Source organism: Amphiprion ocellaris, chromosome 15 (genome assembly GCF_022539595.1).
Source record: "Amphiprion ocellaris isolate individual 3 ecotype Okinawa chromosome 15, ASM2253959v1, whole genome shotgun sequence".
In the NCBI taxonomy this organism is placed as follows: Eukaryota; Metazoa; Chordata; class Actinopteri; family Pomacentridae; genus Amphiprion; species Amphiprion ocellaris.
This window is the reverse complement of record NC_072780.1, coordinates 8,671,339-8,691,870: the sequence shown is the minus strand read 5'-3', so window position 1 is coordinate 8,691,870 and position 20,532 is coordinate 8,671,339. Positions and strand designations below refer to the sequence as shown.

At 40.2% G+C, this 20,532-nt stretch overlaps 1 protein-coding gene across 3 annotated transcripts; it reads left to right on the top strand.

Annotated features, from left to right (window-relative positions):
- Positions 1–1,459: 1,459 nt before the first annotated feature.
- Positions 1,460–20,532, top strand: pip4p2 (phosphatidylinositol-4,5-bisphosphate 4-phosphatase 2). Of its 3 annotated transcripts, none has more exons than XM_035944808.2 (8): positions 1,460–1,715; positions 8,914–9,038; positions 10,111–10,217; positions 10,430–10,553; positions 11,131–11,205; positions 11,749–11,801; positions 17,538–17,628; positions 19,059–20,532. In XM_035944808.2, exons 1-8 carry the CDS (start codon positions 1,610–1,612, stop codon positions 19,200–19,202), a joined length of 825 nt encoding a protein of 274 aa, XP_035800701.1. In that variant the 5' UTR covers positions 1,460–1,609; the 3' UTR covers positions 19,203–20,532. The 3 variants fall into 3 exon arrangements, with proteins under 3 accessions (XP_035800701.1, XP_035800700.1, XP_023118776.1); XM_035944807.2 differs by having other exon boundaries at positions 1,462–1,715; positions 8,890–9,038; XM_023263008.3 differs by lacking the exon at positions 11,131–11,205 and having other exon boundaries at positions 1,464–1,715; positions 8,890–9,038.

The following is a 20,532-nucleotide window of genomic DNA, read 5'->3' as shown; positions in this document are numbered from 1 at the left end:
TTCATCAGTTTATGTACAGTTGTCGATGCTGAGAGTGGAAAATCATCAGTTTGCACTTTGGCCCCTTCGGATAAACTCGGATTAAATACAACTTTATTTATTCATGTGATGGTGCAGGAACTTCCATCCAGATCAATAGATATGGGGACATTACACAAGAAAACAAACCTAAAATCAGTCAAATCCTGGAACCTCAAAGACCCACATGGGAGAGGAGTAATAACTGGAGCTGGACTGTGAATTAACTTCAAATCAAAATTGTAATTTGAGACAATGCAATTGCAAAATAAAAAGCTGCAAATCTACTATTTGTGGTCCGCAGTGCATCTTACTCAGGTGTTTTCATGTCGAAGGTTTTACAAATTCATTGCATTTTCCCTTTGTGACTCCACCTCCGCCTCAGTTTTTACACAGTGAATATTAAACTGAAGCTTGACTTCAGAAAATGATGTTGCAAATCAAATTACAATCAGAACATCTGATATTTCCTCCAGACTATCGAGACTGAGGCCAGAGACATGATGAAGTTCCTCTGCATCTGCTGGATGTGTGACTAATGAACTGTTTTCTGGCAAGTTTGCAACATTATAAGTTGGTTTAATTGAGTGAGAATGTCTAAAAATTGACTGGTATGTGCTGCTATTACACAAATTAGAATAGAATAGAATAGAATAGAATAGAATAGAATAGAATAGAATAGAATAGAATAGAATAGAACAGTTTTATCGTCATCATACATGGGAGCATGGTGAAAATAGCTGCCACTGGACGGTGCATTGAAACAAGCTAAATTAACGACAATAAATAATAAAATTTAATGTACATATAAAACAAAACTATATTAGGAATTCCAACATATGCAAAAGAGGCTAGATATATACAGTACATTGCGGAGGTAATGAGATCAAATAAAAATCAATAAAATAGAATAAAGTTGGAGGTGTTTTCTCCAAATTGATAGATAGATAGATAGATAGATAGATAGATAGATAGATAGATAGATAGATAGATAGATAGATAGATAGATAGATAGATAGATAGATAGATAGATAGATAGATAGATAGATAGATAGATAGATAATGAGGCAGAACAACAAGCATGAAATTGGGAATAAAAACACAACACTCAGTTTTGACTCCACAGGTTCTCAGTAATCCTACAGTGACATCTAGTGGCATCTATTCATTTTCACCATTGATTTTTCATCTTTAAAGACTGAAACTTGATCTTCTTGTTTGGGATCCCTGCTGGATTCTTATGCAGTTACAGCTGATAATTTATGGCTTAAAACCAAATAATGTTGCGCGGGTCTACAGGCTGTAATAAACCCACATTTAATACACTCTCCTGACCTATTTTTCCAGCTAAATTCCCTCACAGCGTGCAGCTCTCAGGCCCATACATGAGCACTGCCCAGGCCCAGGGCCATGTCTGAGGGGGGCGGGGAGCGCTCGGAGCTCCGCCCCCTCCAGGCTGCCGTCGCCGGGCTGCTGCTGCTGCTGCTGCTGGACCGGAGACCCACAACCAGCGGCCGGCTGCTCCTCCGTGCTGAGGGAAGACTCGGTGCAGCCCAAGGAGCCTCCCGTCGTTCTCTCACCGTTTACCGACATGGCCTCCGACGGCATGGACGAGCGCTCTCCGCTGCTGTCGGGCCCCAACTCGGAGAATGTGACCCCCACGGCTCCCCCGTACCTGCAGGACTCCAGCCCCCGAGGTAAACACAGCAGCCGCCCGCATGCTGAATCATTTCTAGGGCGGATCGGGTTGGTGCGTAAATAAAAAAAACTGCGGCGAGGCTAAAGCAAGGGCATCGCTGGGAGATCCGTCCAGGGGAAAGGTGGAGCTTTGCTGTGTGAGAACTGGAGCAGTGGGTTAGACAGAGGGGCCTACAATAACACTAACACCGTGTTTTTAGTGCAGAAATGTCTGCATCACGACTCGCTGCGTGGGGCCTGTGGTGTTTTTGCACAACAAAATGACTCGGTGGAGCCCTCAGTAGATGTGGGCTTTAATGTTGTCGACTGAGTCACTGCAGATGAAGGCAGCCTTTTGTCCCAGATGTGGCCTTTTGTGGATCAATTGCACGACATGATTTAAATGACATTCATGATCAGTTTGCTTGTTTGCATGAGAGTAGAACTGTTGATCTTTTACAGACAGCTGGAACACACTCGCATGTTTTCATACAGCCATTTATAGCAGGAGGGCCGTGTTTATATTTTGCTTAATGTAGGTTACATGCATGCTGAGGGATCCAGGCAATTACAGCCCATAAATCCAGGATCCACTTAGACTAGATGCAGTCATTTAGTCTGACCTTTGCACTGAATTTACTCTCATCAAATTCAGATATTTTAACCCTGTAGACGTACATGATCATACATGCTTTATCCTTTCCGCTTTGATGGCTTTAGATCTTGCTGGAGGTTTTATTTTCAGCCTCAGAAAAGTCCTTTATAAAACATCCAGATCAGATTCTCATGTCAGAGCTTTAGGTTTTGTTTTATATCTTCTGTCAGCAACAGATGATTTCTTTTCAAGAGTTAGTTTCTGACAGTGTGCTTTCCCCCTGATTTTTTCCTTTTTGTAGTTAGCTCCTATGAACAACATTTCCGGTTGTTCTGCAGCAAATGAATGGATTCATTGACCGTGTATTAATCTTTTCGGAGCATTTCAGGACAGACGGCTAATGTCTAACAAACAACGAAGGAAAAGGAACATGTTTGTTGTTTGGAAGTCGTCTAATCGTATAAAATTCATATTTCGCCACCGGATTAATGCATAAAGTCTTTAAGTCTGGGCTGGTGACAGAGTGTTTGGATGTTAGAACAGTGACGGAGCAGAGCTGGACTGAATGTCAGTATGTTTCTCCCTCCTCCCTCGCTGCAGCCTGGATTATTGGCTAATTCCAGTTTGGGTTTGTTGGACAATCAGCCAGTTTGTAAGATGGATTAATTTGAGGAAAAGATGCCAAAAACTGCAATGTTGTCCTAAAGCACCATGACTGTGATGGTGCTTTGACTAATCATTAGCTGCTTTGAGGAAATGAGATAAAGTATCCACGATAAGAGTCATTTAAGAACACGACTGGAGTCTCTGCTGCCTTTACATCCTTTATAGTTCCAGTTTTTATCCACCTTTTTGCTGTATTTGCTCCAGTGAACACAGTGTGGTGCTGGTGAAGGGTGGAGTCCAGTGACCTTGGCTGCATCTGATTTTGATTTTACCACTTGCTTCAGATTTTTGCGCTTGAGCGGCAGAACAAATAGACGCCAACAAAAGCCAGCATCAGGCCCTTTCAAACCTGACAAGGTTCAATGAGCGCCTCATTTTTATTTTCACACAGCAGACCTTCTAAAATGCCCATTTTATCCAGTTTGCAAGCCAGAAATTGCAGCAGATGATTCAAAGGTAAAATCAAGAAGCTGCAACATTTATCCTTCAATACTTAGTGTTGCATTATGACAGGAAACCTAATAATTAAAACATATCTGGTGATGATCTGTATTTTTCTTCTTGCCAACAATTCAAAAACCAGACAAGCATTGTGAATTTATCCAAATGGTGATATCAGAACTTCTTGTTGTCTGAAATCTGCATTAATGAGCCACACTGTAGCCCCAACATTATTCTTTATTATGAAGATGAAATGTAGTTTATTTAGATTTTCCATCCTTCTGATGTACATGCTGACTGTAGCAGGGGCTTTCCAAATTATACTCTACACGGAAACACCAACATAAACACATTTCTGTTGGTTTGCCACAGAATAACTGCATCCAAACAAGGAGCAGCTTCAATAGCGCGGAAGCAGTTTGGCAACAAGAACCTTAACTGTGACATAAAGTAGGAATTATACATTTAATTACATCGGAAATCTTCACTTATATGAACAGATGTAGACATTAACAAGTGTTTGATCACAGTGCTGTGACCGAATAATAATTACAACAGGAAAAAAAAGGGTTTAAACTTGTTACAATGCACTGAATTGATATTCAGTTTTTACTGTCGTCAGGTCATATCAAGTAAAGCTCAGAGACACTTATCAGAGCAGAGAAGAACCAGATTATTGGAATTTAGCTGAACTTTTTCATAGCTGGAAGCCGATGAAATGGTACAAAAAGTCCCCCAAATTATAACCCGCAAAGTAAAATGAAAAGCAGCTCAGTTGGGCATATATGCTAAAAAACCAAGCTGAGAGGAAAAAAAGATCAGACGCTACATCACAGGAAGCCCAGACACGCTGTTATCTAGTGAATGAACTGAGCACGCTCTTTCTTTACTTCATGGTTATTACTCATAATATGTAGTTTGTACAAGCTAAAAAAAATACCAGACTGAAGATAATCTAATTCACAATGATAATCTGAAATGTCATTGCGGCAAAAACGTCTCATTTTAAGACCATTTCTTATACTAGAGCAACAAATGTGCTAATCCGCAGAAGAAAATAGTCCCCAATAAAAACACAATTTCCTCCTCTTTGAGCGATGGTTCATGCAAACTATGTTTAGAAAATTACTGAGTTTTTTCAACTCAAACATAACCTTTAAATATGTTGCTGGTTTTTAAAGCTCTGTGGCTCAAACTAGGAGTTGAAGGCACTGAGAAATCCTCTGACACATTGCCGTGTTTAGTTTTATCCACAATGAGAAAATTAGAGAATAATTATCCCCTCCTGAAGACATTTTTAACACATGTGCGACCGGAATTTACAGAAAAAACAGAAGACACTTCCGAGCAGCTGGTGTCTGGATACCAGCTGTTCACTTGGGCTGAATCTACCCCATAAACCACCCCGACCCGCAGCCAGAGACCGTAAGGCCGGCTGTGATGGAGGCTGGAGGTTGTGGTGCTGCTGGTGGTTGTAGTAAAGCGTCTTCTCGTCTTACCTCTGGCTCTGAGGACGGCCAGTGAAAGCCTATAGCGGCTGTGTTCAGTTTCAGACGTGCATTAGAGCAGCGAGAAAGAAGCAGGAGCAGAAGCGGGCGTCTCCTGAGATTGAACGCTGGTGGCTGATAACAAAGAAGCAAGTGCTGATTTGAATTTAAGGTGTTGATTGGGATTTGATTTAGTCGCTGTAATGTAAGAATTTAAGGTTAAAGACAAGAATACATCCTGCATCTGACTAAACAGCGTTTTAGATTAGAAAAGCAACTAGAGGATGACTCATTAGGTTTTTTTTTTTTGTGCATTAAGAGCCAACTGCTGCCTGCACACAGTGGGAGTGTCCAGTCTTTGGCATGCTCTGGTCAGATTTCCAGCCAGGTTTGTCCCATTGTAGACAGGGTGTCCCATCTGTCCCCGTGGTGTCAACTGGTTGAGAGTCTCTGAATGTCAGAGCCAAACTCGTTTACCTATGACTTGTCCCATTATCTCAGTCAGAGAGGCAAGAGGGAAATTGGTTGATTGTCAGATTAGATGTTCGCTCAGTTGTCCTCAGTCAGGCCAACAAAGACCTGATAAAGCATCACAAGATGCTGAATATACTGATAGGAGACGGTATTGGTCATTATGTAGGCCTGTAGCTAATGGTTATCAATGAATCTGTTAGGCATTGTCCCAATTAACCAATTGACTGTCAGAAAAGTCTTGTTATAATTTCCCAAAACCCAACTTGGTATCTTGAGTTTGCTTCTTCTGTCCAAAAATAAACCTCCAGTTCCCAAAGATATTCCGTTTTCAGTGACTGAGGTCAAAGAAAAGCAGCAGCTTCACATTTAAGAAGATGGAACTTCTGTTTTGTCTGGCTTGCACAACTGAATCATTGTCAAAACTGTTTCCCTGCTTCTGTTGCTGGCAAAATCTGCAGCCAGAATGTTTTCTGGTTGTCCGTCTGTCTCTACATCTGTCTGCTCTTGTGAACATGATATCTCTTAAATACTTGGAGAGAATTTCATTAAATTTGGCACAAACGCTTAGTTTGAATCAAGGTTGGACTGATTAGATTTTGGTGGTCAGTGGTCACAGTGACCACCAATTATGATTCACAGAAATGTCTAAGAGGTTAAAATAATGAAATTATGACATTTTCTAATCCAAAATGTCAAAGGTCAAGTGTGGACGTTCATGGATGAACTGTAACTGAACTGATTTGGTGAAGGCAAATCTAGTTAAATAGACCTCCTCTGATGAAAGGCAAGTTTTTATCTTGTCTTGTCCATGCAATATTTTTTCTATTATGAGCAAAATAAGCAGTTACAACTGTGACTGAGGATTTCCACTTCAGTCAGTAAGCCAATTTTTCTATTATATGAAACAAATGTAATAAACCAGTCCTGTCAGCTTGCAGGGTGAAGTTTTCTGCATCATTCTTCTTCAGATTCAGCTTCCAGTTAGAACAAATGTGGCTTAACTACTCCAATATCACAACTTTGCACAATTTTACAGGGTTTGAGCAGGCTTGTAGGTGAGCTGGTGTGCTTGAGCTGCAGCATCTGTAAATTCTAACAATGTAGAGTTACATCGTAACCAAATTTAAGCACAAGAGAATTATATTCAGGGGAAAAAAGCCTTCTAAATATGTAACTTTGATGCACAGAGATGAATTTTTAGGGATTTATTCGAGAATCGGCAAGCAACTTTTATATTTTTGTGGTTAGCTGAATGATAAACTGAGCATTTTACTGCTACATTCACACCATCACAGCCTAAGCAGCGCGTACATACATGAAGAACGACTAAATGACTTTTGCTTCCTCTCATTTAAATGAAACTAACAGAATGACTGTGTATAAAGTGCCTCTACAAGATACATAGAAGAGGGTGTTTGCACAGTTGAATGAAATAGTAGAGATGCAAGAAAATGGCTCCTATAGTATCCAACAAAATGTCAAGTTTGCTGGAATACTACTGCGGTAGTAAAGGTAGTGATTAGTGCTAAAGAGTCTAAGTGCATTAAAACCCAGAAAAAATGGAATGTAGACTAAATACACGAGGTTAATGTGGGATTTAACAGTACAGTGCTCATTTGAGTGGCTACTGCAGCGAGTTCACAGCAGCTCTTTCAGGTATAAAGTGTATGAATTCCATCCAGTCATTTGATTATGTCGATTGTTACACTTGTATATGGACTAAAATATTGACAAAGACATTATTGGGCTGGCCATCCAACTAATTAAACAACTGGACAGGTCTAAAAACCCGTATTGATTGGTAGGAGCAGTGCAGTGAGTCTGCTAATTTGGATGTTTTTTCTTTATTGGTGGATACTGTTAGACTCAGAGAGTGCTTTAATGCTTCTATAATGTATAAGTTGTCCACTACTGACAACTGAAGCGCAGATGTTAGATTCTAACATGCTGAAGCTCTACTGGCTCATATATATATAAATGTTACACGTTAACTGTCTGCTGCCTGGCTGTGAGTGGATTTTACATCATCCGTTTGGCATCTAAAAGGACCCATTGTTTCTTTCTTAAACATACAGAGTGGAACTCGGCTCCTGACAAAGAGAGAAGAGTCACATGTTGAGAAATCAGAGCCGTACACAGGCTGTCATGGGTTTGCATACATTATGTGCACAGTTAAACTACGAATGGAGCATAAGATTATATAAGATTATTTAGGATATTTTTTGTGTTTCCAGGCTGGGACTAAAGGAATGATGTTGTGTGTTGAAGGCAGTTCAAGAAAAGATGGTGTGAAAAATTACTCATATTGTTAAGAATTCATTTGCTCTCCTCAATAACTGTACTGCAGCAGATGCCTCTTTTTATAATTTATACTGTATTTTGTTCCCTGACTGAAAATTAGGGCAGTAATTTCTGATTGTTTTAACATACACTAATCTACCATGTAGTTTTTTGATGAATCTAAGGTGGCTTTACTTTTTAACATCTTCACAAATTCCCAAAGGTCCTGAAAGTGGCATATTGAAAAGTATTATTCGGTGTTGCCAGTAGTCCAAAATTAATAGATCTCCAGTGGGAAATAACAAAAAAAGCAGAAAATCTTTAAATATTAGGGGTTGGAACCAGCAAATGTTTGACATTTTGCTTGTGTATTTTCTATTTTCCACAAGATTTCAAAGAAGACACTTAATTTTAGATGTTATATTTCTGATCAGATACATGGAAATAAAGCTGCAATGCAATCTTAAGTTCCTAGAGTCTCTGTATAAGATTTTGTTGTTTTCTGTAGATAATCCATGTGATGAATGACTATATTTGAAATGACGCAAGTTGTAGGGCCCTAATCCACGACTACTGACTAATGGAGTAAGTGGATCTTCAGTTAAGCTGAGCTGTTTTGATCAGAAAACTTTAAAGCTTGTCCGATTGCTAATAAATCAATTAAAGTTCTCTTCATCCATCGCTAAATGTACCTTTTATTCAAAAATCAAAGGTAATATTTACCAGGCTACAGTGTTGTATGACAAATTGCAACTATAAACAATGTCCTGTGCTAAAATGAGTTGTGATATGATGCTAATTATTTTAGAAATGTAAACTGATATGATTTAAAGTTACTGAACATGTAGAATAAAGAGCATGGATGCTAGCAAAACCTCTGCCTGCGAATATACAAACCTCCAAGTTACAGTCCAACTTGTCGAGTGCACAATGAATTTTATTCCTACCTCAATTTGAGTTTTACTAGTCCATCTGTCATCTTGTATCCTGAGGAATGAATTCTGGATGTTTATACTTTAAACTGCCTCCTACAGTGTGAAAAATAAATTAATTGCATGGAATCTAGCTGAGCTCCAGAGGAGACATACCCAACTATTCTGGATGCGGTCTGTGTTTACAGAAAACACAAAGGCTCTTTTTCTTTCACTGGATGCAGAGAGCCAGACTGTTGTTCATGAAGCTGCTGTATTCCAGATGCATGCGATTAACAGCTGGCTGTGTGTTGTGTGCTTCGCCCTCCTCTTCTCAAAGCCGAACTACCTCCTCCCTACACAGCCATCGCCAGCCCCGATGCCGGCGGTGTGCCTGTCATCAACTGCCGTGTCTGCCAGTCGCTCATCCACCTGGATGGAAAACTGCATCAGCACGTGGTCAAGTGCACAGTCTGCAATGAAGCTACGGTAAGTGGAGGAAACTGTGGTATGAATGCTGATTGTACAGAGTGGAAATAGAGTAAAAGACATCCAGCCTCTCCTCTCTCATCCAGCTGTTGCCTTTGTGTCCAGATCTGTGTTATTATCCAGCATCAATTTGCAGGAAACAACATGTAGTTCATGATGAATCAAAAGTGTATTTCCATCCTGGCATTGCCCACCTTTATCACCTCGACGTAGACATTCATCCATCAGTCAGTGATAAGTGCTGCGTATGACTTGAATGTGTCGCCAGTGTCTCAGCCTGGATGCATTGATAGAGCTGTCAGTGCAGGGAGGCTGAATGAATGGCTGTCAGCGCTGTCACCCGGGTTGGAAATGCCCTTTACGCAAGTGATATTTGTGGTGCTTGAGCATCCAGACAGCCGTATGATATCCAGTTACTCAGCACCAAAGACATACAGAGTTTAGACCTTCACTTGCTGCATTTTTCTGTTAAACTAAAGCTTAAGAAATACATCTGGCATCCTGTGATCAAGCTTTAAACATGATTTCAGCATTCGCCTTCATGTCATTTTTGTAAAACTTTTATATGTTTGTGTTTAAATTGGGTAAATTAGTATTTATATTTTGCCTTTATTAGAAGGGATAGTAGTGAGGAAGTCAGGTAGAAGGACCTGTAGGAAATAGCCATGGGCTGGATTCGAACCCATGACTGCTGCGTCAGGTGACTATAGCCCCTGTTCATGGATCGCCCACTCAACCAGTTGAGCCACTGGGTTGCCCATGTGTTAATTTTAAGTATTTGAGTTCATTTGTGTCATTTTTCATCCCGATTCCATAAAAATCACATTCAAATGACTAGTAAATGCAGCATGACAGAGAACAAAATGTAGATATTTGAAGCTGATAAGTGAACCAATATATATATTTTAAAATATTTTAGATTTAGACGAAAGACTAAGCTTTTCCCAGCCCTTTTTCAGTGCTGTTAGTGTCTGAAATCAGCTACTCTCCTCTATTTTAGGCTTCGCTTTTCCATTCTTTTGTATCAGACTTGGGTTTTCCTTAAACTGATGTTTGTTTGTTTATTGTGCAGCCTATCAAGAATCCCCCAACGGGAAAAAAGTACGTGAGGTGTCCCTGTAACTGCCTGCTAATCTGTAAAGACACGTCCAGGAGGATAGGATGTCCTCGACCAAACTGGTAGGTAGCAGAGAGATTCAGACTGTTTTGATCCAAATGATGCTTCCAGTTTCTCGTTATCCTTTTCCGAAGGCAAATCTGAGACGGCAAAAGTGAACTTGCTGAAGACAAATGACTCACTTTGCATACTTTCTAGGTCACTATAACTTTTATAATCCCGTCCTGACTGCGCTGTTAAAATAAGCTTATCTTCCCCTTTGTGCCTTCGACAGCAGACGCATAATCAACCTGAGCCCGGTGATGGTGATCCCCGAGGAGCAGCCCGCCCAGCCGGCTCTGCCCATCCAGCCTGAGGGGATGAGGGTGGTCTGCGGTCACTGTGGCAACACCTTCCTAGTACGTAAAACTACAAACACAGCCAACCTCAGCCAATCACAGGCTTATTAATGCAGAATCCTGTTGCTGTGCTGTTGTTGGTACGTGCATATTAATGAGTCTGAGAGCCTCATCCTTTGTTCTTAGTCTGTTTAGTGATAGAAAACCACTGCAGTAAATGGAGGATCGGGTAAAGTATTGTAGCCTAGTTGTATTCTAAGTGTGGTAGCTTGTTTTTATCTGTTGAAATACTGTCCAGAATTACGACTTATGCAGGGTGGCATGAATTTGCTGCATGCTTTATTTCCTTTACTGGCTCAACGACTGTCCATTGCAGCCTGGCAACATTAAGTTTACCTCTTTAATCTACAGCTGCAGCGGCCTTTTGCACGTCAGTTCCTTCTTAGATAAAACTGTCTCCCTGCCACTCAGTGTTGAGGAACTATCAGTTTATTTGACATGTTCACTTTGATTGAGTTCAACACCTCAGAGTTTTAACTAGTGCTGTGCAGAAACTGAGGCATTGAGTCAGTGTGACGCTGACCTGTATCGTTTTGCCCTCTTAACGTCTGCACGTTGTTGCTTGCGGCATCTGTAGGGCAGTGAGGACGCCAGGTCATCCCAGCCAATGTCTGGTCTCCGAAGTGATGGCTCTCCTCCAGCACAACAACAGGTTGAGAAAGCTGGTCGTACTGGTGGACATATTAACAACAGCCTAACCTGCTCCAATTCAATCTGCGGCCTTATTTACACCAGTGATAATGTGACTTTGTGCACATCTGGTTTTGAGCAGAGCTGCAATCGAAAGCGTAAAAAATGTGTTGCATTTCAGAAATGGTAAAAATTTCTCCTTCTCTGCAGCCAGATGTGAAAAGTGACATATTTAACTTGTGTCAGTAGACCCTTTTAATCATTCCGATCTGTGGTTGGTTCAATATTTTCATAACGCTGCTTTTTTAACACCAGATGAAACCACGACTAACACGTCACAAGATTGACTCAAGGTGCTAATTTAGTCTGTGATGACGGAATAATTAATAGCTGCAAGCCATCAAAACTGATCATGTAAAATCATTCCCAATAAGCTCTCTGTTGATTTCAAGACACAGTAGGATTGTAGTGTGTCGTCACGTTTCTGTGTTTGTCTGTGTTTGTTACAAATGCTCAATAATGCCGTAAATTAACTAACAATGTAAACATTCTTGTTTCCTCACAGTGGATGGAGCTTCGATTTAACACGCTAGCCAAGTGTCCCCACTGCAAAAAAATGTGAGTCCATTCAACTGTCACACACAGTCCACTTTTAGACTAAATGTGCAGCTATTTTACTGACCCAAAGAAGAATATACAGTGTACGTATTGTCATGCCAATGCTTGTTTTTCATTTATATAAACATATTCTAAAATTATATCCATGTATATCCACATATGTAAAACAATATGGAGAAATGCATCATGAAAAAACATAACTCCGACCAAGCAGACTCTCTGTCTCTCCTGTCATTTATATAGTACATAGAATGAAACAATTCCTAAATGTAAGTTACAATTCAGGGATTTCTATGTGAAAAATATGATATGAGATAGTTGTGTTGCTAAGTTCACAATTTCCTTAACTTACAAGTTTTGTACAGAAGCTAACCACAACTTTCACTTCATTTCTGAAGGGTAACTTACAAACTCTTGAAGCTCACTTATTGTGTGTGGTAACCCACATAAACATCAGATCAGATTTTTGTTAAAGTTACATTATTGTTGCCTGTTTTTATTTTAAAGTTCAAGTGATTTTTTTCATATGTGTGGTAAGATGGAGCCGTTTAAAATCTTGGGGTGACACACGAAAACTAAGTCATAATTTTATTTCAGGAATTCTTTTATGACGTTGTTTTATAGAGGCTAGTTGCAAACCATGTCAATATGAGAGCTGTTATGACCCGGCTGTCTAGGGTAGCCGGATGGAAACAAAAGAAAGAAAAACCAACACTGAGTTACAGAATGAATGGCTGTCATTTATTTGGGTCAGAGTAGGTTTACAATAAAAAAATGAGGGAGTTAAATTCAGATGGGTGCTACTGAAAAAAAAGAACAAAACATAACCTGAAGCAAACTTTTCTTAGAAGCTGATGCCAACCTTCTGAAAGAAAATAAAAGATGATACAAAGGAAGCTCCTAACCAAAACGCAGGGCAGTAGAACCCCTAACTGAACAATGAATTCTTAATATTTCTGAATATACCAGAGATCTGCTCAACAGCACTTAGTCTCCTACAGACAATAAGCACCACAATCGATGTTCCTAAGTCTCTAGCTGCACAGCTCAACTCCTGAACAGCCGCTGAATGTTGCATGACCGAGCCTTTTGAAATCCACCTGGCACCTGGATTGGCGGAGGTCATTTTCCTGGACCTATACGTCCTCAGCTCCCTGGCCGCCAGGCGGGGCAGAACCACGGAGATGTACGACAGGCTCGAAGCTGTTCACAGTACAAATCACAGCAGAGGAGGAGGAGCGCAGAGGAGCAGGGCTGTAAGAAGAGATAAAAATTAGAATACTCATATAACCAGGTTTCCTAATTTGCCTTTAATGCCCATAGTTATGTGACATGCAAAGAATAATACAGGTGTAATTAGGAATATGTTTACTACGGCAACTACTGTTCAAAATAGTCCAGGAAAATGATGCTCCGGATTGTTTGATGGAAAAAAGTTTACATTTTATTTCGTTTAGCAGACGCTTTTATCCAAAGCGATGTACATCTGAGAGTAGATACAAGATAGGTAGGTAGGCGGGGCAGCGCTAAGGATCTAGCCCAAGGGTCCTCACTGGGCAGCTGCGTTCTGACTGGGATTTGAACCATCGACCTCCCGCTCCAAAGTCAGGGGTGCTAGTCACTGAACCATCCAGCTGAAAGAAGTATCAATATTAAAGCTTCGGTCCATGTGTGATGTTAATCTATCAAACTACAGCCAATGTTGGTACAATAAAATGTGTTTTCATTGTTACTAGTCCACCCGATGTTATGTTTTGGTAGCTATATTAATGATTAAAGAAGTCACATTGTATAATACATCCATACATATGTTATGGATTGATATGAAAAGTTGTGGGGGTTTTTTTCTTGAACAAAAACCAGGTCACAGCTCACCCTGCTCATCAGGTAGATCAGCTACACCTGTGAAGTAGAGCTCAGCTGTGGGCTATTGGTGATCAGCCTGGCTGGGAGAAGATATTAAGAGAGGTTTTTCACTCTCGTCTCAGATGGGAAGGGTGGCTCAGAAGATTCAGCACCATCAGCTGACTTTCTTTGGAAATTGTGGGTTTGAATGTCTGAATGTGAGAATCAAGTTATTCTTGGCCTTTCCCCCCCCAAACAACCCCTAACAAAGCTAGTGACTGCCACATAAGTTGTGTTTTGGGTCCTAATTTTGAGTTACTCTATCCTTTTGATTGATTCGCCTAGAGTGGGAACGTCACCTTTTAGAAAATGAAGACCCCATTTTGAGTGTGCAGTTTTTAGTTTCCCCATTTATGGCCTTAGATATCTTGTGTTGTGTTCTGAGGGGAGGAAACGTAACGCACACAATAATGTCACTGCTGCAAATGTCCTGCTGTGAAATGCACAAATCTTCCTACAAACTAAAACCTTGATATGAAAGTAAAATCTTTAGACTTTAGTAAATGGATCCAACTTTGGCAGCAAAATAATATCCAGTTGTGATGGAGTTCAGGATTCAGCTGCAACAAGTGATTCAACTGCAGTTTGTAAACTGTGACTGTGTGACAACTTGCCTGCCTGAGATGGAGAAACGTGCACAGTGCTGGGGATAGTCTATAATTCTAAGTAATGATGACACTTCATAAACGCGTGCAGCTCTCTAGATCCTGCTGCTGTTTGATGCTGTAGGTATTTAATAAACTCAGAGGAAAAACTCCTGTAAAAACAGCTGGAAGCAGCGAAATAACCTTCACCTCATGTTAATGTTTGTGTAGCTCTGTCATATTTAGCTACAAACTGTGTCTTTGGCGCTCTGTGATGTTCATGGACAGCCGATCATCAATTCTGCTTTCACTTGCACTTCAACAGCTTTTATTGTGACTTGGACATTGCAGTTTCAGTGAATGAAGTGGATCTATCATATCTGGGGTGGTCAATGAGATTTCAGGAGTGGCCATAGAGGCACCTCTGGAGCTTCGCTATTGATTGTACATAAATAAATGGAAGCTAACGGCTGCCTGAAATCATAGAGAATACATCTAAATGTCTAAAGCACAATAAATATGGTTAATAAAATGGTTAGTTGTGATGTTAGTAAAGCTGATATGTGATAAATGGCATTCAAAACCACATACATGGTCCTTGAAGCTCTGAGATAGAAGTGGATAAACACACTTGTTCTGTCTGAGCTTTTGAAAGTCTTACTTTGAGCTGCAGGGTGGAGCTGCAGGGTGAAGCTGAGGTTGGGTGAACACCACACAGCGTTGAATCTTACACTAACAGACTCGTCAAGTTAAGGCAAGCAGATCCTCACATACTAATTGTAAGCCATGGTCTCAGTTTTACTGGAACTGTAATTTACAATCCCATGAACTGAACATTAGAGGAAGCAGAGCACTTTGAAACTTCTGGTACGGAAAAATCTCTCACTTCTCCTCTACTGCAGTGGCTTCAGCTCTCAGCCATGTAGGTTTGTGGTTTTTATGACTCATCTGGCCATAGGTGTAGATACTCGGAAATCCATTAGTCCAGGTTTTTATTTATTTATTTTTTGAAGTGAGCTCTTACTTTATGGTTCAATCCACTGCAGTCAGATGCTGAGCTTTAGCAGGTCTGGATTTGCTGTACTTGGAAGGGGAGGGGAGTGAATGGAGGCTAATCTAGACGTGTGACAGGAATTAAAGCTTGGCCTCACCAGTAATGTTAATGTGGTAGGAGGGTTACTGGGTTGAGGAGCAGCGGGAGGCCACTGAATGTGGTGATGTGGACTTTATCTACAGCAGGAGGCAGAGATACTGAGACATCAGACGAACTGCGTCTGAATAACAAACTGCAGCCCAAAAAAAACGTCTTTACCTCCACCTCTGTTGCCTGTGGTCAGTCTCAGTTTATTTTATATTTCGGCATAGTTTCTGTGTCTACCCATGTTCTCTGTGTGTCTTTTGAGTGTTTATATCTACTTATGGCTCATTATATTTGAACTGAACAACTTTTTCACCTGTTCAAAGCTTTGCAAATTAAATTAGCCAGTAAAAGATCTGTTTTCTTATATCATGTAATCCAACATTAAAAAGTGATTAAGAGAATTTCACTAAAATGGCTCTTCAGTCATTGTGGAGCAAGAAAGCATAACAAACCTCCCTGTTTATTAACTTGTGGCCTGTCATCCTTTAGATTTTTTCTGTAACTGTTTCTATATCTTAGATCACCTGTCTGGTCCCATTTCCTTCTCCATATTGTCAAACATTTCTCATCCCTTTCTGTAACTCCTCAAAGCCTCCTTCCTTACTCTGTGACAGAAGTCCAGTGGTGAAAGTTGAGGTACCTTGTTGTTGTCATGTCACAGGATTGTACCTTAGTGCTCATAAGGAACAGAAACTACTGGTGTAGTAGCACCTTTTTAATCTGGTAAACTTGCTGTATTTTCCCTCTTTTGTCTACATTTTCCTGTCAGACTGAATGAGCAGAGATTGTGCGCCACTAATCCCAGTTTGCCTGATAAATTCCTGATTTTTTTAAACTGTACATTGGTAGATGTACAGAGCAGCCGAGACTTAATTCTGTCGTCACTGGTCAAATGATTGACCACGTAAACACCGACAGGAACAAAGAGGAAATGTGAACGCAGGGGAGCAGAATGTTTAAAAGGGAGTAGAAGGCAAATAAAATCATGTGATCAGGCACCCCTAAGCCATCTGAATACCAGCGATCCCTGAAGAATGCCTGAGTCCCGTCACATGAGGGCCATGTGAGAGCTGAGAGGGGGAGGAAAGTAAAGTTATAGGGAAGCACAAAAAAAAGTGATGATGGCAGTGTGGTGCTTCGGGGCAGCTGGACTGTATTTCTGTTGATCACATTTACAGCTCTTCATGGTCTGACACCAAGCTTTATTGCAGACATGCTGACCTCATATGAGCCACTTCTCAGCCTTAGAGCCTCAGGTGGTGGAGCTCTTTTCACAGTTCTAAGATCAAGACTTAAATCTGATGGTGCTCAACTTTGGAATGACCTACTGGAAGAAAACCGGCTGCAGAATTAGGGTTTTCTTTTGAAATCACCTCGTAAAACCCATTTTTATTGACCTGCTTTTATGCAGAGTTGCCTCTTTTACTGTCTTTTACTCTGTGCTGTGGCATTTTTGGTGCAATTTTATTATTTTTTTTTTGCATCATTTCTGTTTGTTCTATTAATTTATTTACACTGAAATTCTGCATTTTGTGTCTTATACCGGATTAACTGTATTTTTTAGTGTCTCTTTTTCTGACTTGTCTGTCAAATCACCCTCTAAACTCAGTGTTTTTTAAAGGTGCTATATTAACAAACTCATCAGTTATTATTATTATTATTATTATTATTATTATTATTATTATTATTATTATTATTATTATTATTATTGTTATTATGTTTGTATGGAGTCCAGATGGAGATAAAGTTGTTGGGAGCTTCATGAGTAATTTGGAAAGAGGAAGCGAGAGAATTTTGGCTCACAGCATTGTGAGATCACTGGGACGATGGAACAAAGAAAATGTCAGTCACTGTGAAAATCACTCTTAATTGCAAAATGAGAACCATCCACATACAGTACTTTTAGCCAGTTTGTTTCAGGACTCATTCAGAGTCACTCTAACCATATATATCCATGTAAATATACACACAAAACACAATGAGATGATGTTTCTCTCAAGACCAACATCTAAAGGATGTTTTGTGTATTTGTGCATTACAGAAATGAAACACTAACAGTCCCTGATCACACACTGACCTTTTTCTCTTCTCATTCTCTCCCTGCAGATCTTCTGTCGGCAGTGCTCTTCCTAGGAGGCGCTGCTGTGCTTATATAACCATTGGAATGATCTGCATTTTCATTGGAGTGGGTTTAACAGTGAGTACAGTCCGCTTCGTTTGTGTTGGTTGTGTTTTTGATAATAATAACTTTATTTATATAGCTCTTTCAAGTCAAAGTGCTTTACAGTAAAAAGAGAACTGATAAAAACAATGGCTGAGAAGACACAATAAGAACGATAAAACCGATAAAGACAACAATTTGGTTTTTAGCTTGGCTTTGAACACCACGACTGAGCAAGCTTGCCTAATGTCAGGCAGAAGAGCGTTCCATAAAGACGGTTCACCGACTGTCTTCTTTTTAACTCCAGGAACAGTCAGCAGATCCGTCCCCTGGTAGCACAAGGACCTTCATATGGGACTACCAGCTCCTTTAAATATGATGGCCCAGTGCCATTTACAGCTTTATATGTGAATAGAAGTATCTTAAAATCAGCTCTAACATGAACTGGGAGCAAAGGAGTGAGATTAACACTGGTGAGACGTGGTCATATTTCTTTGTTCCAGTCAGAATGCAGGCTGCCACATTCTGAACCATCTGTAGGCTATGAAAGCTCCTCTTAGGCAAACCGGACAGGAGAGCATTACAATAATCCAATCTAGAAATCACCAAAGAATGGATAAGAACCTCAGCATCCTTAAAAGACAAAAAGAGAATCTTAGCAATCTTCCTGAGGTGGAAGAAAGCTATTTTTGTCACCTCTCATATGTGGGAGACAAATGTAAGAGATTGATCAAAGGTCACGCCAAGGTTTTTAACACCATCCTTGCACTGAATGATGCCGTCATCTAAGGTCCAGACAGCACTATTATTTAGATGATTTAGTCTTTCTGAGCCGATCACAATCGTCTCAGTCTTGCCTGAATTTAATAATGAGAAATTTGCTAATAAGAAATTTGCTGGCAGCCAGCTCTTCACAGCAGCCAGACATGCCTTCAGCTTCAGTATAATAGACGAGTAAGTAGGTAGAAGTTACTACAATAATAGCGAATAGAATCAATAGAATCATGAAGTTTGATAGAAACTTTTCATTTCAGTTGAAGTGGAAACATTCAGGTTTTTATTTGTCTGCTTTTGAAGGTTTATTCTGTGAGCAGAGTACATGTAGTGTGGATGATCAGGACATTTATTAGTCAAGAGAGGCTGAATACTTTGAGATTACACATCATAAACTGCATACAAATATCACAGTTTTAATCTATTGCATAATAACAATGGATTTATTTAATCTGGGGGGTATTTAGCAACACCGGATAGATAGATAAAATAGAAAGATTAGCTGCATTCACATAGCTGTAGCTCTTAACATGCCAGACCCATAGTGATTTTCAGCTCTTTTAACACTTTTCCAGACCTGTAGGTGAAATATGTCAAGCTAATGGTTATATTTGCATTATGTGTGTGATACTTTGTTGTCAGCTTTACCTGCGTTTTCAGCCATTCTCTCCTGCTCTTCTGTTCATTATCAGGTTGGTACTCGGGACTTTGCCAGTCGTTACAACGCCACCTACGTGTCCTGGGCGTTCGCCTACCTGCTGGGCCTCATCTGTCTGATACGAGCCTGCTACTGGGGGGCCATCAAAGTCAGCTACCCAGAGAACAGCTTCGCCTAGAGTGGGAACGTCTCGGCAAAGCCCCACACGGCTAGAACGACAAACTCCTCCACTATTAGTTTTTTTTTTTTTTTCCATCTCGTTCAGATTTCAAACCGGTCATGTTCAGCGAAGTGCAACGTCTGCAGAGTGTCTGGGCAGGAGCGTGTTGAAGAGGTGTTGTTTGAAGAAGTGTATGCAGGAGCTGTATCATGTCGTGTTTGTGTCTGTAATGTTTGTAACTCGCTGAACACACCTAACTGCCTGTCAATCAACCCCGTACCGGTCCACAGAGACGCAAATCCTGCCCAGGGTTTTGCCAAAATTCTTCAAAATACAAAATCAAGAACTTAAAAACACTGATTTTTCTTGATGAATGCCAAAATTAATTGATTTTTTTAAAAAATGATTGCTTAGCAAACTGGCTGGATTTGGTGTTTTTGGACCAGGTTTTCAGATTTTCAGCAGCTTGACTGACATCACGGCACCCTCTTGATTTGTCTTGCTACCGACCAGACCAAAATAAGACGACCTCCTATGAACAGTTTGCCCTTTGCACTACGATTATATGCAATTGTAAGTGTTGTTTTGCTGCTAGTTAAACTCCAGCTACACAAAGCTGCATATTCATACTGTATTGTAACCATTTACCTTGCCTGTGTACACTGACATAGTATTATATGATTTTAACTCTCAAAAATGATCAACTTTTAAAAGAAATTGTTCTTAAATGCCCATGCGTGCCAACTTTGCTGCCCAGTGTTAGTCAAGAAGATCCACAGGAGTTTGTTGTTGTTGTTATTTTTTAAATCATTAATTTAATTTGTGCCATGCAGCTTTTATCTCACTACAGCAATAACCTTCGTCCATCCTCACTGTTCTTCAAATGATCCAAAAAAAAAGCGGTTTCTCCCGTTTGCATGTTGACTTGTTTCTGTTTCCATCACTGAGGTGGTGTTTTTTTGTTTCCGTATCAGAGAGATAGCTGAAGGGTACGATGTTTCCCGTCTTTGCTCCTTCTGCCTGTTGAACTAGAATGTAAACCCTCCTCTCCTTCGCTTATCTGATCGCTGCTCTCTGACCTCCAGTGAACTCCGTGCTAGCTAGCATCGCTATACGCTGACTCCTGTCTCTTGACCTTGACCAGTGGGCACAGCTCAAACTTCTAACCTTGTTTTGAATGTGATGATGATGACAACGATGATGAAGCAGAAAATAATATGAAAAAAAATACTTTGTACATAGTTCAAATTCAGTACTTGGAAAGGTAATTAGTGTGAGGTGGAAGAAAAAAGATGGCTCATGGGTCTTTTTAAAAATAATAATTTATCAATAAAATGCAAAAACTACC